The sequence below is a fragment of the Jaculus jaculus genome, chromosome 9 (assembly GCF_020740685.1).
Source record: "Jaculus jaculus isolate mJacJac1 chromosome 9, mJacJac1.mat.Y.cur, whole genome shotgun sequence".
NCBI classification, from domain to species: domain Eukaryota; kingdom Metazoa; phylum Chordata; class Mammalia; order Rodentia; family Dipodidae; genus Jaculus; species Jaculus jaculus.
Genome location: NC_059110.1, coordinates 86133908 through 86158875, shown reverse-complemented (window position 1 = coordinate 86158875; position 24968 = coordinate 86133908). Strand labels below are relative to the sequence as shown.

The window sequence follows — 24968 nt, the reverse complement described above, 5'->3', positions numbered from 1 at the left end:
GACTGCTCCGCTGGAATGGTATGGGTTTGTAGCTCAAGACCTCGTTGATGGCAGCCTCCAGGTCTGGGTCCAGGTAGGAGTGACGGCTGATGGGTCGGACACTGGAGCCCAGAGGCTCCTCGAGGACTGAGGCTGAGGCGGAGCCACGTGGCTGGGGTGGTACCGACAGACTTCGGGCCAGTGACGGGTGGCTGAGCTGCGAAGGCACCTCGCTCAAGGCCACGCTGGCTCCATCATCCCACTCATCCACGCAGCTCCGGCCAAAGGATAGGCGGGAATCAGGGCTCTCCCGGCCCAGGCCTGAGACCCGGCCCCAGGAAGGGCTATGGGTCCTTGGCAGGCCATCGAGCCTTGAGGTGCTACGGCGGGAGACGGGTGAGCCTGACAGTGAGAAGCTCAGCGAGGAGCGGGCCCCGTCCTCCCCCGAGCCACGTCGGGTGGCTGAGGAGGCCCGGCTGACGGGGGCAGAGACGGCAGAGGCCCGGTCGAAGTCTGAGCCCCACCGCTTCTCCAGCCCTCGGCCTGCATGGCTCCCAGCCTCTGAGAAGATGGAGCCACAGTCATCTGGTTCCCTCGACTTCCTGCCTTGGCCCTGGCTGGGCTCCTCTCTGGGACCTGCACGTGCTTTCCTGGGGGGTCTCTCGGGGGAGGTGGCACGCTCACTCAGGGTGGTGAGTAGCGAGTCCTGGTCCCCAGTGCCCCCGATGGAGTCCTTCAGGGTGAGCCGCTTGCGGTAACTGAGCGAGCTGAGTGCAGAGGCCGGCCTCTCCTCCAGCCCCTTGCCCTCCTTAGGGAGGCTGTTGAGGGCTGTCCTGAGGGGGGTACAGGAGACCGGGGAAGAGACAGCCCAGAATAGATGCAGGGCAGCCACGGCAGAAAGAAAGAGAAAGGGAGGAACTGGCATTAAACCTCGAGAATAAAGATTTGGGGGAGGGAGGAAGGAGGAGAAAACGGCACAGCCCTGGCAAAGTGGTGGCAAGAGCATCGGAGGAAATGAAGCAAAATAATTTGCGTCAGTGAAAATAGCTTCATGGAGAATGTCATGTAAATTAGACTATTGTTCTATTTCATCACTTTTCCCCCTCTAAAACGTTTAGTTCAATTTATTTCATTGTCAACTACCTGGAGCCTCATGCCACACTGTGGCGAACGGCAGTGGGGTGGGGAAGGCAGCATTATCTGCAATAACAAAATGTTGTTTGGCCAAATAAATTAAACCAATTAGAGGGGGCCACTGGGTGCTGGTGGTTAGGGGCTGGGCTTGGGGAAGGGGCCTGCGGGGAGCAGTTGGAGAAGGGGGAAAGGCATTGCTTTTTTTCTACCCGGCCACCTGCTGCTGTCTCTGGAAGGGTAGGGAAGGGGGTAGAGGACTCTGTGTGGGAGGGGGCAGTGGCCATAGGAAGGGAGGCAGTGGGGGACATTTCTTCCTCCCACACTACTCTGCTATGAATCAAGGGAGCAAAGGGTCCTTGGTGGATAAATATTAGCAGTAAGGCTGGGGAGCGGGTGGGTAGCAAAGAGCTTAGAGGAAGGAAAGAACAGGCAGAGCAAGCCAAAACTGTGGCTTCAGCTATGACAGGGCTTAGGGTTGGGGGAGGGATGGTGCCTTTTCATCGCTAATCCTATGAGGATGACAGGGATCCAGAGTTGGCCAGAGCTCTCCTGGGTAGACTATGGGGTCCAGAGCCCCATCCCAGTCTCGATTCCAAGGGGACCAGCAGTCAGGTGGTTGCTGAATGGGTCAGTGAGGCTAAACCTGCATCAGAGCGCACAGTCTAACAGAGAAATGTTACCCAGGAAACCAGTCCGGCCAAGAAGCTGGCCTATCGTGCTGTTTCCACAGGCTGTAAGGGTGAGGCAGGTGGCCTGAGGCTGTCTTCTTGGTGCTAAGGTGCTGCCCACCCACTGCTGTGGCCAAGATGGCTTCACCTCCCAGCTCAGGGCCGAGTTGCTCACCTGGAACTCTTTAAGCTACCGTCATCAGATGCTGCCTTGGAAGGTCCCTTGTTCTTCGACAACCAAGACTTGACCCCATCGACCCGGTCTTCCAGCTCTGAGTCCACATCTGAGTCCCCCTCGCTGTTGGGGTGAGGAGCACAAAGGTAGGGCAAGACTGCAGGGGGCAGGGGATGGTCTGCTTGCAGAAGGGGGAGCAGGGTGCATCTTGGGCAGAAGTGGGATGCAGGTGGCATGCACATCAGTGATTCAGAGAGAACAGAGAGGTTAGATGGAGCACATCACTTACAAGGACCCCCCACTTGGCAGACCACACTGTATGGCATCCATTAAGAAAACCCCGAGGAGCATGGGGGTGCCCTGTATCGCAAGTAACAGTGCCGGGAAGCCATTTATCTGGCCAACACGACGTGAATGACAAGTAGCCTGCCCATTTAGTGGTTCCAGCCAAATGGCTCCTGGCAAAAAAAGGAGTACTGGGCTTTTCAGCTTCCCCTTGAGACCTATGCTGCTGATTCCTGTTGGATACACCTCTGACTGTGCCTACCACTACTGCCATTTCTACTCGAGGCCATGTGGCAGGAGAGAAGGGGTCACGTGACTTCAAGCTAGCTGGAACCTGTAGGTCTCCTTGGCTGGTGGCCACACAAACCCGGGCTCTTGGTTAAGGCACTAACCATATCTTAGATAGCTCCCCCTGCCCCGTGGCTTTCTGGCCCTTGGAAACAGAGAGGAAGAGGGGAGGCAGGAGTATCAGGATCCCCCAGCCTCCAGGGTCTACCAATGGCTTCTGGATTGGGACTGCTCCAGGAAGCCCAGCTGGGCTGAGAAAGTCTCAGACCATGTCTCTGAATCTCCAAGTCTCCTTATCCCTTCCTCAGGCAGCCTCTAGGCCTTTCTCCCCACGGCTTCTTCTCGCCAGGCTGACCCCAGGTCCTACAAGAAGGCCCCATCCTGAGGCTGGAGTCAGGGTGACCCCCTCATGGAGCAGCTGGGATGTGGAGAGAGCTTCTGAGTGAGAATGCTTTGCAAGAGCTACAAGATGTCTGCTCACCAAGTTCCCCTGCTACATACAGGCTGGGGTTTTTCCTTGATATAAATTTACTTTCATCTGTGTCAACAAGAGTAGCCCTGTTTCTCAATTATGTTCTTAAATAAAGAGCCACACAGACACATGCATGCATACTCAGGAACACACACATACACACACACACACACACACACACACACACACACGCACGCATGTACATCCACCATCAGAGGAAACCACTAGACTCAATTCTGGGGAGAAGCCGACTCATGGGGAGGGAGATAAGGAGGCCTATTTTATGGGCTTCTGTCAAATACTGAATTATAACAAAGACTAGGCCTGATGATGCCCCGGGTAAACAGGAGTTTAGCAGGCAGCCCCAAAACTGCTAATGCAAGCCCTGTGCCCGTCCGAACCTGGCAGATTTACTGTGGTACACAGGGCCCCATGGAACGCCAATACCACCTGATTTATACACCCGTGCAAAAAACCTCCTTCTGTAGCTTCAGAGCCTGTAATTTATCACCACCGTTCATAACCATATTGATTGCCTTTAGAAAGGAGGTGCTGTATGCATCGCAAAATCTATGTCTACATGTTAAGAGCGTTTCTGTATAAATCTCCCTTAATACTGTGCTGTTTACTGCTTTCATTAAGGTTATGGCAATAACAACTGTATCTCTAAGTAAATCGAAACATTATTTTTCTACCCGCCTTAGCACGCTCGTTCGATAACTTGGAGCTGGGGCCTAGAGCCTCTAAGAAAGGAGCCACACCACCTCCCTGCCATCAGCAGAAGCCACAAAGAACTGCACTTTCCCATGTGCCTGCGTCCAGTTCTTGCTGGTGTGTGTGTATGTGCGTATGTGTGTGTCTGCCTGGCTATGGTTTGGAATATGATCATTAGTGCACATTTTATCAGCCCTCAGAGCTCCTTCTGCCCAAGGCTGACAGGGGCGGGACACACAGGGGACAAAAAGATGAAGGCCTAGAATATGAATAGTTCCTCCTTACATTCAGAGCAGTCAGCTGGTGGAAAAGCTGGCCCTGTCTGTCCTCACCTTTCCCTTTAGTTGCAGGCCTCCAGACGATGTCCGGGTTCTTTTACTTAAATAATCAGGCCCGTAAACAAACTCCAGGGGCAGGCAGGCTCGGGGGGCAGTTGAAATTTTAAATGGTCGGAATTAAACCTCGCGTCAAGTACAATTTATGTCCGGGCTCATGTGCTATTAGTTAACTGGGAGCCGAATCACAGGGGAACAAACAAACGGAGACAGAACGGTGGGGGATATTAATTGTGTGTGACAACCGGGCTCCAGCGGCCCTCTATCACTGTTACACACTATTACATTTATCATTAGCTCTCCTGGAGTCCTTTGCAAGGCCGCCAGCCCATCCTGGCCAGGGGAGGAGATCTGCCAGGCAAGAGAGTGGGGAGGAAATCCAGTGTCATGCTAAAAAAAAAAAAAAAAAAAATCTTAAAAAAAAATAACCCCCCAAAACAACACTGTCCAACTTAACAGAGGATCAGCGGAATCCGCCTGAAGGCCTGCACATCTGCGGCTGCTGCGTAGTTTCCACCCAGAAAAAGTGGGGGAGAGTGGCTTCCTTCAGAGCTGCCAAGTGCTTTCTCCGCACGAGCAGCTGTCAGATAACCCTCACCTTCTACCCGCATCTGCCCAAGAAAGGTGGTAAACCTTAAATACGAAATACATCCATTCCTTTCAGGCAGTTCAGGTTCCAAAAGAGACCAAGGATGAGGACAAATCTTGTTTGAACACCCTCCCCCCCAGAGAGACAGGTCCTCCATTGTGCCAGGGAGCCAGGCGTGCTTGGTTTTAGGGAAGAGGAGGGCTATAGCTCAGGAAGACAAATTGGGGGCATACCAGAAGGAGGCTGGGCATCTTTTTCTGATGGGTCCCTATCCTGCCTACCGTGAGGGCCAGCCTGGCCTTCCAGTATACCTCACCATTACCCAGCCCTTCACACCCCCTACACACAGTCAGCAGTGTTAGTGGCAGGGACCAGCTAGGGAAGAGAGTATAGTGAGGCACGTGTCATGCAGCATGCAGCAGGGGCCCCTGGTGGGAGCCCTGTGTTAGGGGTGGTTAGACACCCACAGGGAGAGGCAGAGAGCGCATGCGCTCCAGTCCTCACAGTTTATTCTTTCTTTTCTGATACTTTGTCACCATGTCCTGCAAACTGGAAACAGAGAGAAAAATGGTGGGCAAGGGGGGCCGAAGGAAACAGACGGGAAAGTCCGTGGACAAACTGAGATGGCCACCCAGCCAAGGAGCCTCTTTCTTCAGCAAGGCATAGCTCTGGCAGGCTGAGACCAGGCGGGGTGAGGGACCACGCCCTCAGAACTGGGTCTGGGCCACTCACAGCACTCATCTCCCTAGCCAGAGCAGGATCCCTGGGCTGCCTGCAGGATGGGGCCTGACCCTCATGTGGGAAGAGGGCAGGGCTGAAGTCTGCCCAGGACAGCCTCAGGGGTTTCTCCAGGGCTCAGATCCACACATGCCCTATCCCCCCCCCGCCCCCCCCACAACAATACTGCTCCTCTCACTTTGTGGCTTTCTCCCCAGCCTAGGACTACAAATCTCTCTCACTCTCCAAAACCATTCCCTGGGTGGGTTTTATGAGAGAAAATCTCTGGCACAGTAACAAGGCACCACACAGCCTTTAAATCTCTGTTCTCCCCAGAGTGAGGCAGCCGCCATCGGAAATGCAGCTAAACGGAGGAATAACTCACCAAGAACAGGCAGTGCTGGAAAGCCAGGGCCTCTGGAGGCCTGGGAAGGGGAATGTAGGAGAGGGGGGAACCCATCCTCAGCCCCTGGCCCACCCGCCCCCCCAGCCTCTCAGGATAGGGTACAGGCTGGTGTCTGGCAGTGAACAGAAGGGTGGTTAGGTAGCTCAGTGACACAGTGACAGAGGTTGTAGCTGTCACCTGGGGCCTGTTCCACTGTGGTTAAAAGGGACTTTGCCCCTGCTAGTAATGGCACGGAATCCACCCCTCACCTGTTGATAAGATCCTCATTCTCGTCGCTCTCCATCTCGTCCTCAATGGCGGCCTGCAGGTCCCCAATGCGCTTGAACGCCAGCTTTAGGTCAGCCTGCAGGCTTTGGTTAGCAGCCTCTAGACTCTCCAGGTCCATCTCCTAGGAGGGGGTGGACAGTAGTCCAGTGTACAGGAGCTATCGGGATGCTGCTCCAAGCCTCCTGGGGTTTCTCTGTTCAGGAGCTGCTATGCTGCTGGGGCCTAGCCTCCCTGGTAGAGATTCTGTGAGCTGTGGCCTAGTCTCGGATCTGAATTACCCCCATGTCCCCCACACCCAAGATGAAGTGTATGCTGGTCATGGTTCAGGGGCCTTCCTGCTTGGGGCCCGTGGGGAGCAGAAGCATTACCAGTTCATGCTTCTTGCGGCTCGCCTCGGCCTCCTTCCTGGCAAGCTCGCCCATCTCCTCCTTGGTGTCTCGAAGCTGCCGCTGGAGCCTCTTGTTCTGCTCCTTCTCGCGGTTCTCAGCTGCAGCGCGCTGGTCCCGCTCCTCAGTCAGCTTCTCCAAGTTCTCCTTGAGCCGGCTGGCCAGACTCTGGGTGGCCAGGAAGGAAAGAAAGACCAGCTACCATCTAGTCAGAAGGACTATGGTGGGATTTTGGAGCAGGAAGCTGGGCCATGCTCTGGTCCTATAATCAGCTGTGCTATGAGGCAAGGGGGAATTTCTAAGCTTTTGTTGGAGACCTGTGCCCAGAGGCCTTCTGAGCACCCAGGAAGGCAGTGGGTGAGAAGGCACTTTGGAAGAGAGAGGGTTGTGGTCATTATCACTGCTGCCCAAATTGAGGGACAAACTGGGCAGAGTCAGTACTATCATGTAGACATCTCCCCAGTCATTAGGGCTTTTCTCAGTGACTGAACCCTGAAACCCCTAAAGCCAGAGTCTTGTGTTCAGAGGCAACTAGCTTTATTGTAAGCTCCCAATTAAGAGACTATATAGTCATCAGAGGACTGGAGAGATGACTTAGTGGTTAAGGTACTTGCCTGTGAAGCCTAAGGACTCAGGTTCGATTCCTCAGTACCCATGTAGGCCAGATGCACAAGGTGGCACATGTGTCTGGGGTTTGTTTCAGTGGCTAGAGGTCCTGGCATGCTCATTCTCTCCATCTCCCCCCTTTTCTTTTTTTTTTTTTTCTTTCTCTCTCTCTCTCAAATAAATAAATATAAGTAATCATCAGACCCAAGCAGAGCCATCTCTTTAAGCCATCCCCCAGAAACATGAATATGTTTTCCCAGTCAGACCGTAGAATGTTGAGCAGGAAATGACCTGGAGCTGAGACAGAGAATCCTGCATCTGTGTCCAAAATGTTGATTCTCCCACTGACTGAGCCCAAGTGGTTTCTAATGTGACAGGCCCAGGCTATGGGCTCACTAAGGGCCATTTGTGTTTAACTCTGGATGAGTCTAAATTGCAATCTTGCTTTTCTGAGCAGAAGAGAGCCTGAGGGAAGGGACTGGAACCTCAGGAAGAAAAGGCAACAAGTCCTGTAGCAGACCCTGTATCCAACAGTCCAATGGCCTCTTCTGTCCCCTGACAGGTGTGTGACCTTAGGAAGACCATATAATCTTTTTCTATAAATAATACGAGAACTGAAACATGGCCAGCTACCCTAGGCCTGTGCGAAGGCAGAAATAAGCTACCAGGTTTCTTCTGGCCCTTGTCAGGACTGAGACCTTGCCTTGGAAGGTCTGGTCAGTAATGTTAAAGTTAGTAACTCCCTCAGTTGCTCACCTGCTTCCACCTCTCCCCTTGAGACTGCTGTACAGACAGGGGCGAGTGGGGAGGCAAGAAGGAAGCTCCTTAGCCCACTGTACCCGAGACCCCAGTTCTCAGGCAATTAGACATGTGTGCTTAGACAGGGGCTCATAAGTTGGAAAAGAACTTCTGAGCAAGGCAAGAGAGGAATGAACACAGAGTCGATCCTGCCCGCTTCTCTCTTCTACACAGAGAGGCCTAGAGCGTGCTCGTGACAGGAAACTGAGAGAGGGACTGGGTTGTAATATGGAGATTCCACTGGGGGGAGAGGCACAAAAACATAAAGGAGGAAAAAAGGTCAACCAGGGAGAGGTGGGAGAGGTTAAAGGAAAGATAATGAGAGGTAAAATGAGAAGGAATGGGAAAGGGAAAAAGGAAGACATAGGAAGAGAATAAGAAAGAAGAAAAAGGGCTGGAGAAATGGCTTAGTGGTTAAGGCGCTTGCCTGGGGTTCGATTCCCCAGGACCCACATAAGCCAGATGCACAAGGGGGTGCACGCATCTGGAGTTCATTTGCAGTGGCTGGGGCCCTGGTGCACCCATTCTTTCTCTCTTTTCCCCCCTGTCTGTTTCTCTCTCAAATGAATAAAGAAAAATTAAAAAAGAAAAAGAAAGAAGGACAAGACTGGGGAGAGGGGGAAAATACAGAGAAGAAAGAATAGGACAACAATAGAGGAAACACGAAGGAGAAAAGGAAAAAGCTGATCCAGGAAAGGTAGGAAGAAGAGAGGGAAAAGGGGAATGAGAAAGGGAGAAGAGGAGCAAGCAGTGAGATGAGAACAGACTTCAGCCCGCAGAGCAGTGGCGCCGTCCGCTGCATATTTATGACCCTGCCAGAGAGCCAGTGAGGGGGACAGGTGGGGGAAGCCTGTGGTGGAGGAAAACATGAAGACGAAAAGCTAAGCTGCTCTGGTCCCTTGGCAGAAAGCAAGCACGGATACAGAATGTAAAGCAGGCAGGCTCCACGGGGCCCAGAGAGGAGGCCAGGCGGGCAGGAAGGGAGCCCCCCCCTTCCCCGTCAGCTGGCCTGGCAGCTTGGCAGAGGCCTCTGAGGAGTGTCCCTAGCTTGCACTGCCCTGAGGACCATGAGTGGCTCCAGCCTGCCTTGCTTGCAGCAGACCACAAGAAGGTGAACCCACCTCCAGCCTCTTCACTTGGGTCCTTTCGAACTCCAGGCGTGTCTCCAGTTCTCGGATCTTTGCTTCTTGCCTGCTTACGAGGGATTTGTCCACCATAGACTGCTCCAGGAACTCCACCTGGCTCTGCAGGGCTTGTAGCTGGGGTGGAGAAAGTGCGTGTGTGTGTGAGAGAGAACTGAGCCCAGAAAGGAGGAGGAGGTAACATTACCATGGTGACCAGAAGTCTGAGGCAAGGAGGGCTACATAGAAGATGGTAGCAAGATGGCTGGAGAGATGGCTTAGCGGTTAAGCGCTTGCCTGTGAAGCCTAAGAACCCCGGTTCGAGGCTCGGTTCCCCAGGTCCCACGTTAGCCAGATGCACAAGGGGGCGCACGCGTCTGGAGTTCGTTTGCAGTGGCTGGAAGCCCTGGCGCGCCCATTCTCTCTCTCTCCCTCTATCTGTCTTTCTCTCTGTGTCTGTCGCTCTCAAATAAATAAATAAAATTAAAAAAAAAAAAAAAAAAAAAAAAGAAGATGGTAGCAGGAGAAGGCCCCCCCCCCCCCGAGCCAGAGGCGTCGCCCACCTGCCCCAGCACTTGGCACTGATCTTGCCCTTCAGAGACAAAGGAAGATGTTAAGGATTAGAGAGGGAATGGAAATGTGAAGTGAGGCAGCCGAAGCCGAAACACCTGCCGTGGTGCTGTGGCTTGAAGCCTGGCTCTTCCTGCCAGTTCACGCTGCTCTGTGGTTTACTGCTGGCAGAGAGCTGCTCCCTCCATACTATGAGCACAGGATTCATTCCTAGTGACCCCACACCCCTGCTTCCAAGGAAGCCCCAGTACCCACCTTCTCCTGCAGCTCTTGCTTCTCCTTGTTGGCCTCTTCTAGCTGAGTCTGGAGGTCATTCATCTGAGCCAGGTCCCGGGAGGCCTGGGAAAGGGATGAGGGCATGGGGCACAGGATCCCCTGCCGCCACCAAACATAAATCTAGCCCTACCCACTGAAGACCAGGATAGCAAGACCCCCACGCCACATCTCCCCAAAGAACTCAAAGGTGAGGACTCATGGGGTGGCCCAGAAGTTGATGGCGGCTGCCTGTGGTGGGCCAGTCCTGGGCAGGGTACCTGGGCCACGGCTGCCTTGTGCTTTTTCATCAGCTCATTCATGTCCTCCTGATCCTCTTCCAGCCGGTTCTGGATCTCATTCTTCTCACGCTGAAGGCGGCTCAGCTGCTCCTCCAGCTGGTCAGAGGTAGAGACAGATCAGAGGGCATCTATGCCTATGCCCGCAGGCCCCAGCGGCAAGTCCTAACCTGACCCTATGCCACCTTTTCTGGGAAGGGGTGTGAGGGTGGGTGGGAAGATGACAGTGAGCTGGAGTGGGCTTCAGGGCAGGGAGATGAGGGACAGGATGGCTGGTGCAAGACAGGCAGGCCCTGGGCTTCTATACTAAATGGCAGCTGCTTTCTGGCAGCTCTTTCAAGGCTAATGAGAAGGCAGAGGGATTCAGCCCAGAACAAATGACCCATCACACTGGCACATCAGCCTAGGCCCTGACCCACGTGTACTCTGCCCATGTCAGGCCCTAGGGAAGGACCCTTCAAGTTGGTGACATCCCTTGGCTTGGATTCCATTTCACCCTGGGGATTGCTCACTCCTTGGCCATCCAGCCCCCACCCAGCCTGTGAGGGGGGGGGGTGTAGACAAGGCAGCAGCAGCTTCAGGAAATGAATGAATCTATTAGCCTGTAATTCCAAACCAAAATGACTGCGTTGGCTCCTTCTCTGCCCCATCCATCTTGTTACTGGGCTGTGGGGAGTTGGGGAAACCTCTGCCAAGAAATTTATTAACTCGGATTTAAATAAAATGGTAATTTTATAACAGCCTTTTTTAACACAATTAAGGAATTTGAATTACTCACCTGAAAACTGCTGAGGAGCACAAATGTCACAAGGATAAATCAAGCTCGTGAGATTGGCATCTCTCAGCAGCAGGGTGACTAGTTAGGGGCCATGAAGCCAACAGCCAAACCCAGACTCCTCCTCCTCCCCTGCCCCATTCCTGGCCCAAGGAGGTACCAGTGACCGCATCCCAGGAGTAAGTTCTCTGCCGATGGATGGGCCGTGGGAGAGGTGGAGAATTAAAAGGGAGGCATTAAATAAAAGCTCTAATTAGCTGCCGCTTGGGCTTGTCAGTGGGCTGGGCACGGGGAGGGGAGGGAAGCTAAGCCATCCCATCCTCTTATCGGTGCTTGTGCTAATCTCCAGGCACCTGTTTACATCCCTCAGCCACATTAGCTGCCTTTATTTATGGTTCTGGGGCCTGCGGCCAAGCTCCTACAGGCAGGTGGTTAAATAGGGAGACAGGCCCTGGCCAGCTCACTCTTCTGCCAACCCTCCCTCCTCCCAGACTCTGCTCTGAGTGGGGAGGGGGCACTATTCTATAGAAAGCACTGACATGCATGAAGGGACCTGTATGGAGGAGCTTTATTCGCTCTCAGTGCTCCATCCCTGCCCTGTACAATCTGGCCCCTCACCGCCGTCTTGGCTTTGGCGATGTCGTCAATCTGCAGATGTAAGTCTTCCATCTCCACCTCCATTGCTTTCCGCGCTTTTACAGCTGCCGCACAGGTGAACTCGGACTCTTCCAGCTGGACACAGAGCCATCCCCCCCCACCCCCAGGGAGAGACGTCAGCCATTATCTGAGGCGGGAGGACTGTTCAGGGTGCTGGAGTGTACGCCAGGGAGAAGCCTAGATGCTCTTGCCCTCCCCCACTCCTCTTCGTCCTCACATTTCAGACTAAGGGCCACATTATGCAGTGGAGCATGCACTAGCCTCCCCTCCAGTGACAGTTCTGGTGGGTTCCGGGACCCAGTCACATCATCCTGTAGTCTAGCACTTATGTCAACCTACAGCCTGTGGACTACAAGCATCCCAGGATTACTAGGAATGTGTCTCAATGTCACAACATCACAAATGTCACGTCAAAAGGTTGGACACCTTAGCGTGTATGGCATGCACAGACCCTGCGGAATCTGGCTGCTAAAGAGTAGCTTCTTCCCACTTTGCTGACAAGGAAGGACTCAATAGTCAACAAGAGCTGAGTGTGGTGGCGCACGCCTTAATTCCAGCACTCAGGAGGCAGAGGTAGGAGGACTGCTGTGAGTTCAAGGCCATCCTGAGACTACATAGTGAATTCTAGGTCAGCCTGGGCTACAAAACCCTACCTAAAAAAAAAAAAAAAAAAAAAAAAAAGAAAGAAAGAAAACGAAAAAAAGGAGTAAAAAATAAGCAAATAGAGCCGGGTGTGGTGGCACACACCTTTAATCCCAGCACTTGGAAGGCAGAGGTAGGAGGACTGCCAGGAGTTCAAGGCCAGCCTGAGACTACACTGGGACTTCCAGGTCAGCCTGTGCTGGAGTAAGACCCTACCTCAGAAAAAAAAAAAAAAAGAAGCAAGTAAAAAAAGAAGAGAGCCTGGCATGGTGGCACACGCCTTTAATTCCAGCACTTGGGAGGCAGAGGTAGGAGGATTGCTGTGAGTTCGAGGCCACCCTGAGACTACATAGTGAATTCCAGGTCAGCCTGGGCTACAGTGAGACCCTACCTCAAAAAAAAAAAAAAAAAAAAAAAAAAGAGAGAGAGAACCAAACAAACAAGCTCCCTGGCTGCCCCGGACCACCCACTTCCTCTCAGAATAGGTACCTGGTTCTTTAGCTGGGCAATTTCCCTCTTGCTCGGGGCATTATTCTTTAGGTGGTCCAGCATGATCTGGGCATCTGCCAGCAGGGCCTTGGTGCGCTTCAAGTCTTTCCGTAGGCGCTTCTCTGACTCAAAGTCCCGCTGGTTTACCTTGGGGGATACCAGCCAGGAGGGCTCTGAGTGCTACCATGGGCTCTCTTCGGGCCTCCCCCAAGCCCAGTCCTCACCTTGCCCTCATCCTCACACTCCCCGAAATGAGCAAGGATGAGAAAGGCTTTGGTGATGGCCCTATTCACCCCCAGAATGATGATGGGTGCTTCAGATCACCCTCTCACCCATCTTTAGATTCTGACCCCCAAGTCCCCCTCCTCAGGCTGGTGAGGCGACGGCCCTTTGTACCTGGTCGCTGAGTGTGGCGAGCTTGTTCTCTAGGTCTCGCTTCTCCCGTAGCGCCTTCTGCTTGTCCTCATACTCCTCCTCAAGCTGCACTTCCATCTGTTTTAACTGGAGTGTCATAGAGACAGAGGCTGACTGTCCCTTTAGCCCAGGGCTGAGTCACCACAGAAGAGTGAGGCAGGACTGAGTGAGGGTAACCCTAGCAAGGGATAAGTACCAAGTTTCTAAGGTCTCATAGCAGCCAGGAGCAGGAGGGCGGGGTGGGGGGGTTAGCAGGCGACACACAACGACCAGAGCCACAGTAGATCTCATACAGATTGGGGACCAGTTTGGCCAGTCTAGCTGACCACAGGCACCCCACAACATTACAAGAAGGCACAGGGCAGGCCGCTGCTTGGCAGATAGGAGCCAAAGTTCTTCCAGGGCCCAAGCTTTTCTATAGACTAAAGGCCACAGCCCAGACCAGGTCAGTGTCCCAAGAGAAGGTTCTGGATCCAGATTCCCGGTTCAGTGGAAGACCATGTGGCTCAGGTGAAGCAACAAAGCCCCTTGCTTTAAAGCGGTGATGAGGAGGCTGGAGAGATGCTTAGCCTGTGAAGCCTAAGGGACCTAAGTTTGATTCCCCAGTATCCACGTAAGCCAGATGCACAAGGTGGCACATGGATCTAGAGTTCGTTTGCTGTGGCTGGAGGCCCTCTTCTGCCTATTCGCTGTAAGCCTTTTCCTCTTTCACCCTCTTTCTCGAATAAATAAGTAAATAAAACATTTAAAGTGGTGACAAGGGAACAGGAACATGCACAGGGGCCGTACCTTCTTCTGACACGACTGCCGGGCCTCTTCCACCTCTTCATCCCGACTTTCCATCTCCTTGGAATGGGTCTGTCTCATGCGCTCCATCTCCATCTCTAGGCGCAGCTTGGCCTGGAGGGTTGGGTGTTGGGACTGTTTTTTTGTTTTTCCCTAGCAAGCCTTACCTCCAGTGCAGCCCTCCAGGTGGGGTGAGGGGCTCAGGAGCAGAGACCACCTCCCAGAGTTCCCTTTGCTTGTATATACTTTGCTTCCCCCACTGCCACCCCAGCATCTGGCCTCACAGGAGAAGCTGTGCTCTCTCACTAGATGCCTGGCTCAGGCTCAGGGAGAGACTGGGAGGTGGGGACAGTCCTGCAGCTTTCCCCTTGGGCCTGCAGGTTTGGGCCTGAATGACTTGGTGGCTTAGTTGCATGCTGGGTGGGCTCCCAGCCCGGCCCTCTGGCTGAGGTGCCTACTGAGCCCCTCCCCACTAAAGCTCAACCCAGATTTGCTTTAGTGGAAGGCTTAACTGTTGTTACAAACCAGGTACTTATTCAGCTTTTTTTCTTCAGCTTTTTTTTTTTTTTTTTTGGTTTTTAGAGGTAGGGTCTCACTCTAACTCAGGCTGATGTGAAATTCACAATGTAGTCTCAGGGTGGCCTCAAACTCATGGTGACGCTCTTACCTCTGCCTACCGAGTGCTGGGATTAAAGGTGTGTGCCACCACACCCGGCCTTATTCAGCATTTTATGAGTTGGTGAGTGAGTGAACAAGAAAATGAATGAGGGCTGGAGGGATAGCTTAGTGGTTAAGGCATTTGCCTGCAAACCCAAAGGACCCAAGTTTGATTCCCTAGGACCCACGTAAGCCAGCTGCACAAGGCAACACACACACATCTGGAATTCGTTTGCAATAGTTGGAGGCCCTGGTGCGCCCATTTTCTCTCTCTGTCTGTCTCAAATAAATAAATAAATAAAACTTAAAAAGAGAGAGAGAGAGAGAGAACGAATAAGTGAATGCAGACTTCACTTCCACATCCAGGTCAGCAGACCTTGCCCTCCCATACCCTGGGTTAGCAGTCAGGGTACCAGTATTTTCTGCTATGCCTCTCCCCTCCTTTGGCCAAGCCTGCAGCACCTGTTCTAGCATCTGGATGGTTCCTGCTTGCTCATCCAGTTCCTCTTCCTGGTCCTTGACCTTGGCCTCCAGGTCCCGGAGCTGCTTCTTGACCTTGGCCAGAGAAGCTTCATCCTTGGACTCTTGGGATGAAATGTCTTGAATCTCAGCTTCCAGTGAGACGACCTTCTGGGTGAACCCTGCAATGTCCATGTCCTTTTCCTGAAGCAGAAGAGAAGTTGGTACGGGGCTGTGCCCAGGCCATGGAGGGTACTGACCACGGAAGAGAGGCAGCCACGCACCTCCAGCTGCTGCTTGAGGCTGAAAGCCTCGGCCAGGAGCATGTCCTTCTCCCGCTGCAGTTTCTCCCGCTGCAGCTTCTCCCGCTGAGCTTCCTCATGCGCCTGTGAGAGCTCGCTGTCAAACCTGTGGGGGGGCAGGGTGACCTCCTCAAACATGGGTCCCCAGTGCACAGAGGATGCTGAGAAATGGTGCCACAGATAGAGACAGGACACAGAGCTGACATTCTGGAGACATGGGTCAGACCACTGAAGCCCTGCTGACCATCTAGTGCTTCACCTAGTGGGCCTAAGAGGGTCCCACAGGCTCCTGGGAGAGAGGCAGACGGACTTAAGAGGTAAGTTCCTATATTCTCTATTTCAACGGATCAAAGAACAAGGGGCCAGAGTGAGAGCAGAGTGGGCATCAGGATGGGTAGAAATGACTGTCCCACCTTGTCCAACTCACTCCACTGTTCAACTCAGCAGCTGTGGGAGCAGCTGCTGGTGTCTACTCTGCTTAGGGCACCTGCCTTTGGCCATTACCACCTTCTTCAGCAGCACAGAGGTCACCACCAGGATACCCCATGCCTGGATGGTAGCATTCCTGCCAGGATCAGCTGCCAACGTGCTTCAACACGGACACAGTTGGGGGCAGGGAGGGGGGCTCATTCTTTACTCTACCATTTTTCAGCCTTCCATTTCCCACCCAATGACTGTAAATTGGGAGCAAATTGCTGAAATCCCTCTTAACACCTTCTCTGAATAGCTAATCAAGTTCCTGTGGAAATTTAACAGCCCTCTCCCCTCCCCTCGACTCCCCATCCCACCTCAGAAGAAGTAAGAAAACTCAGGGCAGCTGACACTTAATAAGTTGCCCAGTGGGGAGCATAGTGACATGGTAATTAGGCCAAGCTGGCACTATTATCAGGGTGCTTAGGAGGGGGTCCTGCTAAGGGTGCCAGCCTTTGGGTAAAAGGGCAGAGTAGGGTTAAAGAGAGAGGAAGCAGATCACCCTGCTCTGGAAGGGACAGAAAACCTTCCCACTTCCCTCTCCCCTCCTCGGGAGCAGGGTAGGTGGCGGGGATTCGAGGAGACCCTAGGTAACCCTAGCTGCTGGGAGGAGGGGGTGCATTTCCGTGTCACCTCCACTCCCAGGGTCACGGGATGGGGCTGCCTTCTATAATGGCAAAAAGCCATTCCCGGCAGAGGAGAAACAGGCGCTATTCCCGCTCCCTGGGGCACCCTGCTGTTCCCAGGGTGTTTGGGCTCCTCAGAACTGCTAATAGAGGCGTCCCATTCCCATCCCCAGCCAGGGAAATTAATTTAGATTGGATTTTCTCCTGTGAGGGCTGCCCCCCTCCTCGGTGTCATTACCATAATGAGATGGAAGTGGCACGGTAGTTTAACGACATTAGTCAGGAGAGTGTGTTTGTGTAGCTGAGACAAGTGAGAGCAACACGGGCAGAGCTGGGTGGCGGCGAGGGGCAGGGGCCCAGCAGTTCCGGACTTGGCTGGCCCAGGTGGGTGGAAGGTGCACACTGAGGGAAGTACATCTGAGCCTTCAGAGGGTGGGACAGAGTCCTAGGGAGGACTGTTCCCATGCAGGGTTAAATGGCCGCACTTGGCCAAGTGCGGGTTCTCTCCTTAGGGAGGCGGGAGCCCAGGCCGTGGTTACTCTAGAAGGTTCTTAGAGCTCAGGGCAGGGCTACCCACCTCCTTTGCTTCTTTTCCAGCTCGTGGTTTCGAACCTGCTGGCCCTCCAGGTGCAGCTTGGTGTCCTGCAGCTCGGCTGTGAGCCGCTGGCATTTCTTCTTGAGCTGCTGAAGTGCCCGCTGGCTCTCCTCACTGTCTGCTTGCAGGTCTCCAAGCTAGAGGCCGAGATTGGGTGCAAGGTTAGCAGTCATTGGGAGGCTTGAAGTGTCGGTGGAGAAAGTGAAGAGAAGGAAGTGAGTGAGTGAGGGGAAGACTCAGAAGAGAAGTGTGAAGCCAGGGCCACCCTGGGGAGCTAAGCTGTGACGCTCTAACAGCGGTATGTTCCCAGCTGTCCCTGCAGGACAGGCAAGCATGCCACTTTCCCTGTCCCTCCCAGGCCTGCCTGCCTCCCTGGCCACCCACTGGCTGACACACGGCATCCAGCCCCAGCCCCTCCCGGGCCCAGGTCTCGGCTCCCTGGCCAGCCTCACCCGCCTCTCCAGCTGCCTCTTGCTCTGCTGTTCCACCTCCAGCTTGTCCTCCAGCTCTTGCTGGAGCCGCTTCTTGGTGAAGTCCACCTCCCGCACGGCTCGCTCATACTTCAGCCGCCACTCGCCTCCTGCAGGGCGGGGGCAGGCAAGGAAGGATGGAAACGCTGACCATCTCCAAGCAGGTGAGGCGGGGAAAGAGAAAGGCAGGAAGGAGCAGCGGGTTGAGCCGCCCGGAAGGACTCGGAAAGGTTTCTGAAATGGTGACTGCAAGGAGCCAGCCGAGGGGGGAAGCCTGTGATACATGTGGTATCAGAGGAACATGTGCTGTCCTATCCCTAGGGACTGTCAAGTCCCTGGCCCTCAAGCATTGTCCTCATCATGGTGGGTCATCCCCCGCTTGTCCTCAGCACCACTGCTTTCTCTCTTCCTGTGTGTGTGTGTGTGTGTGTGTGTGTGTGTGTGTGTGTGTGTGTTTAAACCAGGGCCTCCTGTCGCTGCAAATGAATTCCAGATACATGTGCCCCCTTTGTGTGTCTAGCTTTATGTAGGTACTGGGGAATGGAACCCAGGAAGTCAGGCTTTGTAAGCAAGTGCCTATAACCACTGAACAATCTCTCTAACCCCATCTTTCTGGGGTTTTTTTTGTTCTGTTTATTGAGGTAGGGTCTCTCTCTAGCCTAGGCTAACCTAGTGTTCACTATGGAGTCTCAGGCTGGCCTCAAACTCACAGTTATCCTCCTACTCCTGCCTCCTGAGTGCTGGGATTAAAGGCATGTGCCACCATGCCCGTTTTTTAACATTATTATTGTTGTTGTTGTTGTTTGAGACAAGGTGTCACGTACCCTAGGCTGGCCCCTCAAATTCACTGTGTAGCCAAGGATGACCTTCAGCTTCTAGTCTTTCCATTACCACTTCCTGTTTGTTTCGATTACATGCATATATATACCACCACATCTAGTTTATACCCTTTTACTTTACCTATTTATTTCACTTTAGTCTTATAACAGCCTACAGAAGGGAGACAGGCCAGGACAAACGTGCATGGTCACCAGGGCTTCCACTCACACCCACCTGCATCATCATCTTCCACTTCCCCATTGATCTCGGCTGCCTGGATGAGCCGGGCCTCCATCACTTCCATCTCCATCACCTCCATTCGTTTCTTCAGTGCATCATACTGGGTCTGTGGGGGAGAGCTGGTGAGGCTTGCTGGCCTACCCCTCATTCATCCCACCCACACTGAGCCGCACCAACCACACGCTTGCCCAGGGTAGACAGGGATGCTGGGCTATGGGAAGAGATGCTAACTGGTCTTAGGAAGCAGACTGTGGTCCTCAGCCCAGCCCCGTGCTTACCTGCAGTTCCTTCATTTCCTTCTCAGCTCGGAGCCTCTCAGCTGTCTCTGCGTCCAGCAGCTGGGAGGCGGACTCTCCCGTGTTACGCTCATCTGTCAGCTCCGATGTCAGCTCTGAGATCTGGGCCGGCGAAGGGGGGGGGGTGGTCACCAACAGGTGAAGTGCTTGCCTCACTCAGCCAGAACACCAGAGGGGCCTCCACAGGCAGGGAACATGGCAACAGTGGGCCAGTCTGTCTGATGACTGGAGTCACTCACCCGGGTCTCTAGCCGGTCACTGTTGAGCCGAAGCTCGTTCCGCTCTTTCTCCACTTTCTCAAGTTTGCTCCGTAGTTGCTGGATCTCTTCCTATAAGGGGAGCAAGGAGAGCAAAGTGAGGTGCTGCGAAGGGTGGGGTCCCTGCCTCTATCTTCCCAAGGCAGAAGCGGGAAACACATCCCCCAACCAGAGAACAGTTGCCTGCCAGGACTCCTGATCCTATACCCCCATAAACTGAAGATGCCCGAGATTCTATAGTAAGAGGCTAGCCGTGGGCCCAGATGGCCCTTCAGTGCGACACCTGCTTGACACCAACAGTCAACGAAACAACACACTGGAGGCCAAGACCAGCCAACAAGGCTCCTGCACACAGATTCCCTCCCAGCAACCCGGCCGTTCCAGGAGGTCACGCACGTCTTTGTTGCGGATCTGCTCCTCTGACAGCTGTACTTGGATGAGGGGCCGCACCGTGGTGAAGAGCTTCCACCAGGGCCAGTCCTTTACCCCTTTGTTTTTCTTGATGTTCTTCTGCACACAGCGAATGGCCAAGTCCTGGATCTGCAGTCAGAGTGGTGATGGCATCGTCCTCCTGGCCAAGCCTGGCTACAGCCCCTTTCCATCACCACCAACCAGCACAGCCCCTGTTCCTCTGACCTCAAGTCTGACCCTTTCCATGCCCTACCCTGCCCCCTACCTCCTCCCATCCCTCAAAGGGTGGGCGGCCCTAGGAACAGCACACGGGGCACCCACGTTCCACCGTCATTAGGAATAATCTCATCTGCTTTATTTGCTGCCTGATTATTTCCAGCACCCTGGCCTAGCTGTGCTATAAAACCTAATCTTGCTGAAACATAAGAGGCAGCAGTGCTGGCTGTTTTATGGACTTGCTAATAAGAAAAGGAGTCGCTGACACAGCTCCTTAATCTTCATAGAGCAGCCTGTGATCCAGAGCCCACCTTTGCCTGGGCCCTGCTTCCCCCACTCAACCTTGCATACAGCCTGCCCTCCCTCCCCCCACTGGGCCTCAGCATGCTTCTCACTCTGGCTTAGGGCATGTTGCTCCTTGGAGTTTCCTGTCTCCTCTCCAGATGATAACCCACAACCCCTTGGCCTCTCTCCACTGCCCCTCTGAGGACCCCGAGTGAGTGATCTTCTCGCGGGCGCTCTGCTATGTCGCCTGGGCTGGGGCATCCCTAGGGCGCACCTTTCTCTTCTTGAAGTGCTGGCGGGCGAGGTAGCCCCTGCAGGCCGCCTGGAACAGGGTCAGATGCTTGCTGGTTTGCTCGTCCCGCTGTTCCTCCAGGCGTGCCAATGTGCCAGCCCGGAAGAATACCTGTGGGGGAAGCGGTTAAGTAACAGTGGGAGGCTGGGCCGGGCCAGAGCAGGGAAGAAAGGGAGACAAGGCAAAGAGCTGGAGAAACAGGCAGGTGGCATAGGAAACTGGCAGGCCAGGAAGTGTGGCCCTGGCTTTAGGAAGAGCCTGAAAATCCACTTGCCCAAGAGAGGAGGGGAGGAGCCCGGGGAAGGCTGCCGGGGAAGGGTCAGGCTGGGAATGGAAGGCTTTGGATTGAGGTGGGAAGTCTAACTTCCAAGAGGGGTGGAAGGCAGGGGCACCACAGGAAATACCACCAGGGCAAAGAGGAGAAGAAAGCCTTCACTGGTCAAACAGGGAGAGGCTGCCCTTCAGCAATGTCTGTGATGCTTGCGCAGGACTGCCAGAGGCACTGGCAATGCCCCCTGTGCCAAAGCCCAAGACCGAAGCACAGCTCTAGGAGCCAGAAACCGGGTGAAGAGGATGATGGGGAGATGTCTGAGAAGATGCAGGGTGTGTGTGTGTGTGTGTGTGTGTGTGTGTGTGTGTGTGGTGGGGGGATTGTATTCTCACCCTCCTGCTCAGCTTCCTTCCAGCCGATCTTCTCTTTCATGTCAGTGCCCCACCCCTCCCCAGGTTTCACCCTCGTGAAGAAGCTAGTGGAGGTGGGCGGGAGTTGGCTCTAGTAAGGGACCTGTCATACAGGTTTGGGGGCTGGAGGGCAGGCCAGTGAAGAGTCAGCTAGGCACCCCACACTCAGCCCTTCTTCTCACTCTCTGCTGCTCAGAGTTGGAGCCTAAAAGCTCTGTAGGAAGAGAAGTGACTCTGGCACTCTTGAGAGCAAAGGGACACCATGAGTATGCCCACTCCCGCTTGGCACAGAATACAGAAAACCCCCTTCTGATGCCGGGCATGGTGGTATACACACTTTAACCCCAGCACTCGGGAGGCTGAGGTAGGATGGTTGCTATGAGTTTGAGGCCAACCTGAGACTAGTGAATTCCAAGTCAGCTTGGGCTAGAGTGAGACCCAACCTCAAAAAACAACACACGCACACACACGAAAAGAAAAGAAAAAGAAAACCCCAGTTTGTGGGACGGAGACAGGAACCTGATGGGTAAGAGGCAATATGAAGTACTCGGAGCCGCTCAGATACAGTGTCCCAAGGCCCTCTCCAGGGTGGGGAAACCTTCAGAGACTGTTGCCTCTGGTGACTCCAGGGAAGCCTAGTTCCCGGGAGACTGACTGCAGATAAAGGTCAGCTCAGTCATTGGTGATGCTTCCCCAAACCCCAGAAGTGGTGTGAAGTGAGATCTTTTATGAGTCTTAAACCTGACCATCAGTTTCCAAGTTTGCAAGAACCTGAGATTCCACTGGCAGGAGGGTTATCCAGGTTCCCTACGGGCAGACTGACATGCTCAGCGCACAGAGACAGCTATTCTACCAGGACAGCACTAGACTCAGGATGGCCCAACAACACAGGAAGAGAAAAAATGTCCACAAGGCTACAGAAGCAAACCTCAAACCTCTCTTGACCACCTGTGGGGCTGAATCCCTGTGAGCAGTAGGTGAAAGGTCAGGATCATCTCCTCCCTCGGATACTCATTCATACAAGTTTGACTCCTAAAGTCCTTGCTTGTACCCCCAGGGCCTGGTGGACTCAGATCTCCTCCCTTCTCTGAAGCATTGTGCTAAACATGCAGAGGCCTCACTCACCAGCCAGTACTAACCACGGCCTGCAAGATGGGAGCTTTCCCTCCCAAACCAAACACCTAACCCTACCCTGCTCTGCCCGTCAGTACCAGTGGGCCCCTGGGGCTTACCTGCCTCAGCTGGGCACCTGGAAGGACTCAGGACAGCAGAGGATCTGAGATATGGGCAGAAGAGGATCAACCTGAACAAGCCTGTTCTAGCTGAGACATGCGTGGGAAACCGAGAACCGGCTTGGAGGGGTGCCATCCCCGGTGCCAGCCATCAGTGGTTCAGCCTGCTAGAGAGGCAGGAGCCCAGTGAGAAGCCTGGGTGTGAGCTAACCCAGGGGATACCAAGAGGCTGAAGGAATGTCTTGAACTAGAGGCAGGCCCAGTAAGCAAGTCCAGGTGGCAGGCCCCCCAAGTCTAAGAAAAGGCAGACGTGGGGAACGGTCAGCGAGGAAAAAAGATGGGCCAGATACAGCAAACAAGACAGAGACCCGGCTAGAGAGACAGCTTAGCAATTAGCCTGCTTAGCATTTGTCTGCAAAGCCTAACAACCTGGTTTCCATTCCTCAGAACCCATGTAAAGCCAGGTACACAAGGTGGCACATGCATCTGGAGTTTGTTTGCAGAAGCTAGAGGCCCTGGTACACCCATTCTCTCCCTCTCTCTCTCTCTCTCTCTCTCTCTCTCTCTCTGCTTGCAAATAAATAAATATTTAACAAACAGAAAATGGGCCAGGAGTGGTGGCACACGCCTTTAATCCCAGCACTTGGGAGGCAGAGGTAGGAGGATCACCATGAGTTCAAGGCCACCCTGAGACTACATAGTGAATTCCAGGTCAGCTTGTGCTAGAGTAAGACCCTACCTCGAAAAAGACAAACTAAAACAAAACAAACAAAACCCAGAGACCAGAATCAGAAAATTACACCAAAAGTGTATGACCAAATGAACACAGAACAAGGGGAGAAAAAGAAAAAAAAAAAAAAAACAGGATGAGAAAGCAAAGCAGGGAGGGCAGCATGGACTGCTAAGGCCTAAAGGAAAAACAAGAAAGCCCAGGAGGACACCAGAGACAGACCCGGGACAACACGAGACACAGGAATGGAGGAGAATGGATTCATAGTGAGGGAATGGCAGGAGAAACCAAGACCTGACTCAACATGCAGGATACAGGACTGAGGACAAGCATCACTTCACACTGCCCGTGGAGTCCACAGGCCCAGAGCCATTCCCTCTCTGCTGACAGAAGAACAGGTCCACTCTCCTCTCTCGGACTGCCCCTGCCCTCCTTCCCTCCTTCCCTCCATCATAACTCCCACAGCACATACGTGGATGTTGCCTGGCCAAGCTTCCTAGCCTGGGGAGAGAGGCAGGCAAGACTCTGCCTATGGGAAGTGTGCCCAGCTGACCCTTTGCAGTGACATGATGTGGCACACTGACAGGCAGGGCCAGGCGTGCCTATCTTTTATGCACTACGTTCCACACAGATGAGGAATTCAGCCTGTGGGCAGGTGGTGGCTCTCCTGGACCCTGAAAGTCCTCTGGGACACTCTCTCTGCCTCTGGCGTCTCCCAGCCTCGCCCTTCTCTGAGCCCAACCCTTTGGCTCTACACACTCCCCACACGGGCCTCAGGCAGCGCCCAGGGATACCTTTCAACCCACTCGACCCTGACATCACGAAGATGTTTGTGGCCCTGAACCAGCTGGTTATCTAGAGGGTGAGAATGGCAAGTTTGCTGCAACTGGAACATCTACCCCTAGCTCCTGGCCTCAAAAGAGGCATAGCCCCTGAGTGAACAGTGGGGAGAAGGGTGCAGAGAGATTCCAAAGTCTGACTGGGAAGGGGCAGCTATCTGACCAGGAAGTGAGCATTCAGCTGCCCTCCTGTGGGCAACTCACCCGGCTCAGGCCCATGCAGCAGCTACTCTTCTCCAGGTCCAGGGACTCCAGCAGCTCCTCCACGGCCTGAGGCGGGAGATAGTATGAAACCCACCCTTAGCCTCCCACTTAGGCTTACCTGGTCCTCCCCTACCCATCCCAGTCAGCCTATAATTCATTCCATGAGCCCCTCTGGTGGGTTACCATGGCGTCAACCACTGTGTCTGCTCTGGGGACCAGAGATGACTAGAAGCGGAAATCGTCTTGCTGGGAAGTAAGGTAAGTAAAGTATGTAGAGCAGGCATGGAAATCAGATGGGGCGCCTGGGAAGGGGGGGAGGCGCCCTCGAGGCGCTGCTGCTAAGTTTGGCTACAAGCAGGCACCTGCTAGAAGGCTGCAGAGATGGCTCCGTCAGTAAAGTGCCTGCCTCACAAGCCTGAGGACCCGAGTTCGGACCTCCCTAGAACCAACACAAAACTGCCAGGCATGGGGTGTGACCCTGTAATCTCAGTGCTAGGCGAGTTGGGGAGCAAAGATAGGGAGATCCCCGGGGCTTGTTAGCCTACTTGGAGAGCTCCAGTCTCAAAAAGAAGTGGTCAGGACGTAAGACAACAGGGAGCATGGGGAACGCTCAAGGGCTCCCTGTTCCCGGGGTGAGGCGGGAGCGGTGAGGTGCCGCGAGAGAGGTGGGCAACAACGAGAGTGTGGGGAGCCCTGCGTGCCTGGGACGCCCTTCAGGGTTCTCTCAGGAAGGGACATGCCCAGTTTGAATTTTCAGAGGTCACTCCCTAAGGCAGGGAATACGAAAGAAAAGAGGAGGCTTGAGTGGCAAGAGAATGAATGGTTTGAACATGCTGGGCTTGTGGGCAAGAGGACAGAGGTGGAAAATCCCAGAAGGCAGCTAGCTGGAAGTGTGGATCTGGAGCTCAGGAGAGACGCCAGAGCTGACGTATTGATCTGGGAGTCATCGATATATATGTGGTAACTGAAGTGATGGGTGTGAATGAGTTTGCCCAGGAAGGGTGAATAGAACAGAACAGAGCCAAGAAAGTATTGAGAAGCGAGACCTTCGCTGGAGTGGTG

The 24968-nt window shown here is 53.9% G+C and overlaps 1 protein-coding gene across 6 annotated transcripts in view; it reads right to left on the bottom strand.

Moving 5' to 3' along the window:
* The window catches only part of Myo18a (myosin XVIIIA), a 104479-nt gene that overhangs the window by 7280 nt on the left and 72231 nt on the right, over positions 1–24968 (bottom strand). For 3 of the 6 annotated variants that reach the window (XM_045159461.1, XM_045159462.1, XM_004664633.2), the window contains 21 exons: positions 23907–23972; positions 20203–20331; positions 19413–19556; positions 18999–19088; positions 18742–18861; positions 18458–18569; positions 17387–17514; positions 16917–17071; positions 15225–15348; positions 14944–15144; positions 13828–13938; positions 13021–13125; positions 12625–12771; positions 11455–11568; positions 10044–10160; positions 9766–9849; positions 8941–9078; positions 6398–6583; positions 6011–6150; positions 5144–5188; positions 1957–2079 (listed from right to left, as the gene is read on the bottom strand). In XM_045159461.1, the coding sequence (XP_045015396.1) occupies positions 1957–2079; positions 5144–5188; positions 6011–6150; positions 6398–6583; positions 8941–9078; positions 9766–9849; positions 10044–10160; positions 11455–11568; positions 12625–12771; positions 13021–13125; positions 13828–13938; positions 14944–15144; positions 15225–15348; positions 16917–17071; positions 17387–17514; positions 18458–18569; positions 18742–18861; positions 18999–19088; positions 19413–19556; positions 20203–20331; positions 23907–23972 (2579 nt within the window). The remainder of the gene's footprint in view (positions 1–1956; positions 2080–5143; positions 5189–6010; positions 6151–6397; positions 6584–8940; positions 9079–9765; positions 9850–10043; positions 10161–11454; positions 11569–12624; positions 12772–13020; positions 13126–13827; positions 13939–14943; positions 15145–15224; positions 15349–16916; positions 17072–17386; positions 17515–18457; positions 18570–18741; positions 18862–18998; positions 19089–19412; positions 19557–20202; positions 20332–23906; positions 23973–24968) is intronic. The other 3 variants (XM_045159463.1, XM_045159464.1, XM_004664634.2) reach the window with 1 other exon arrangement.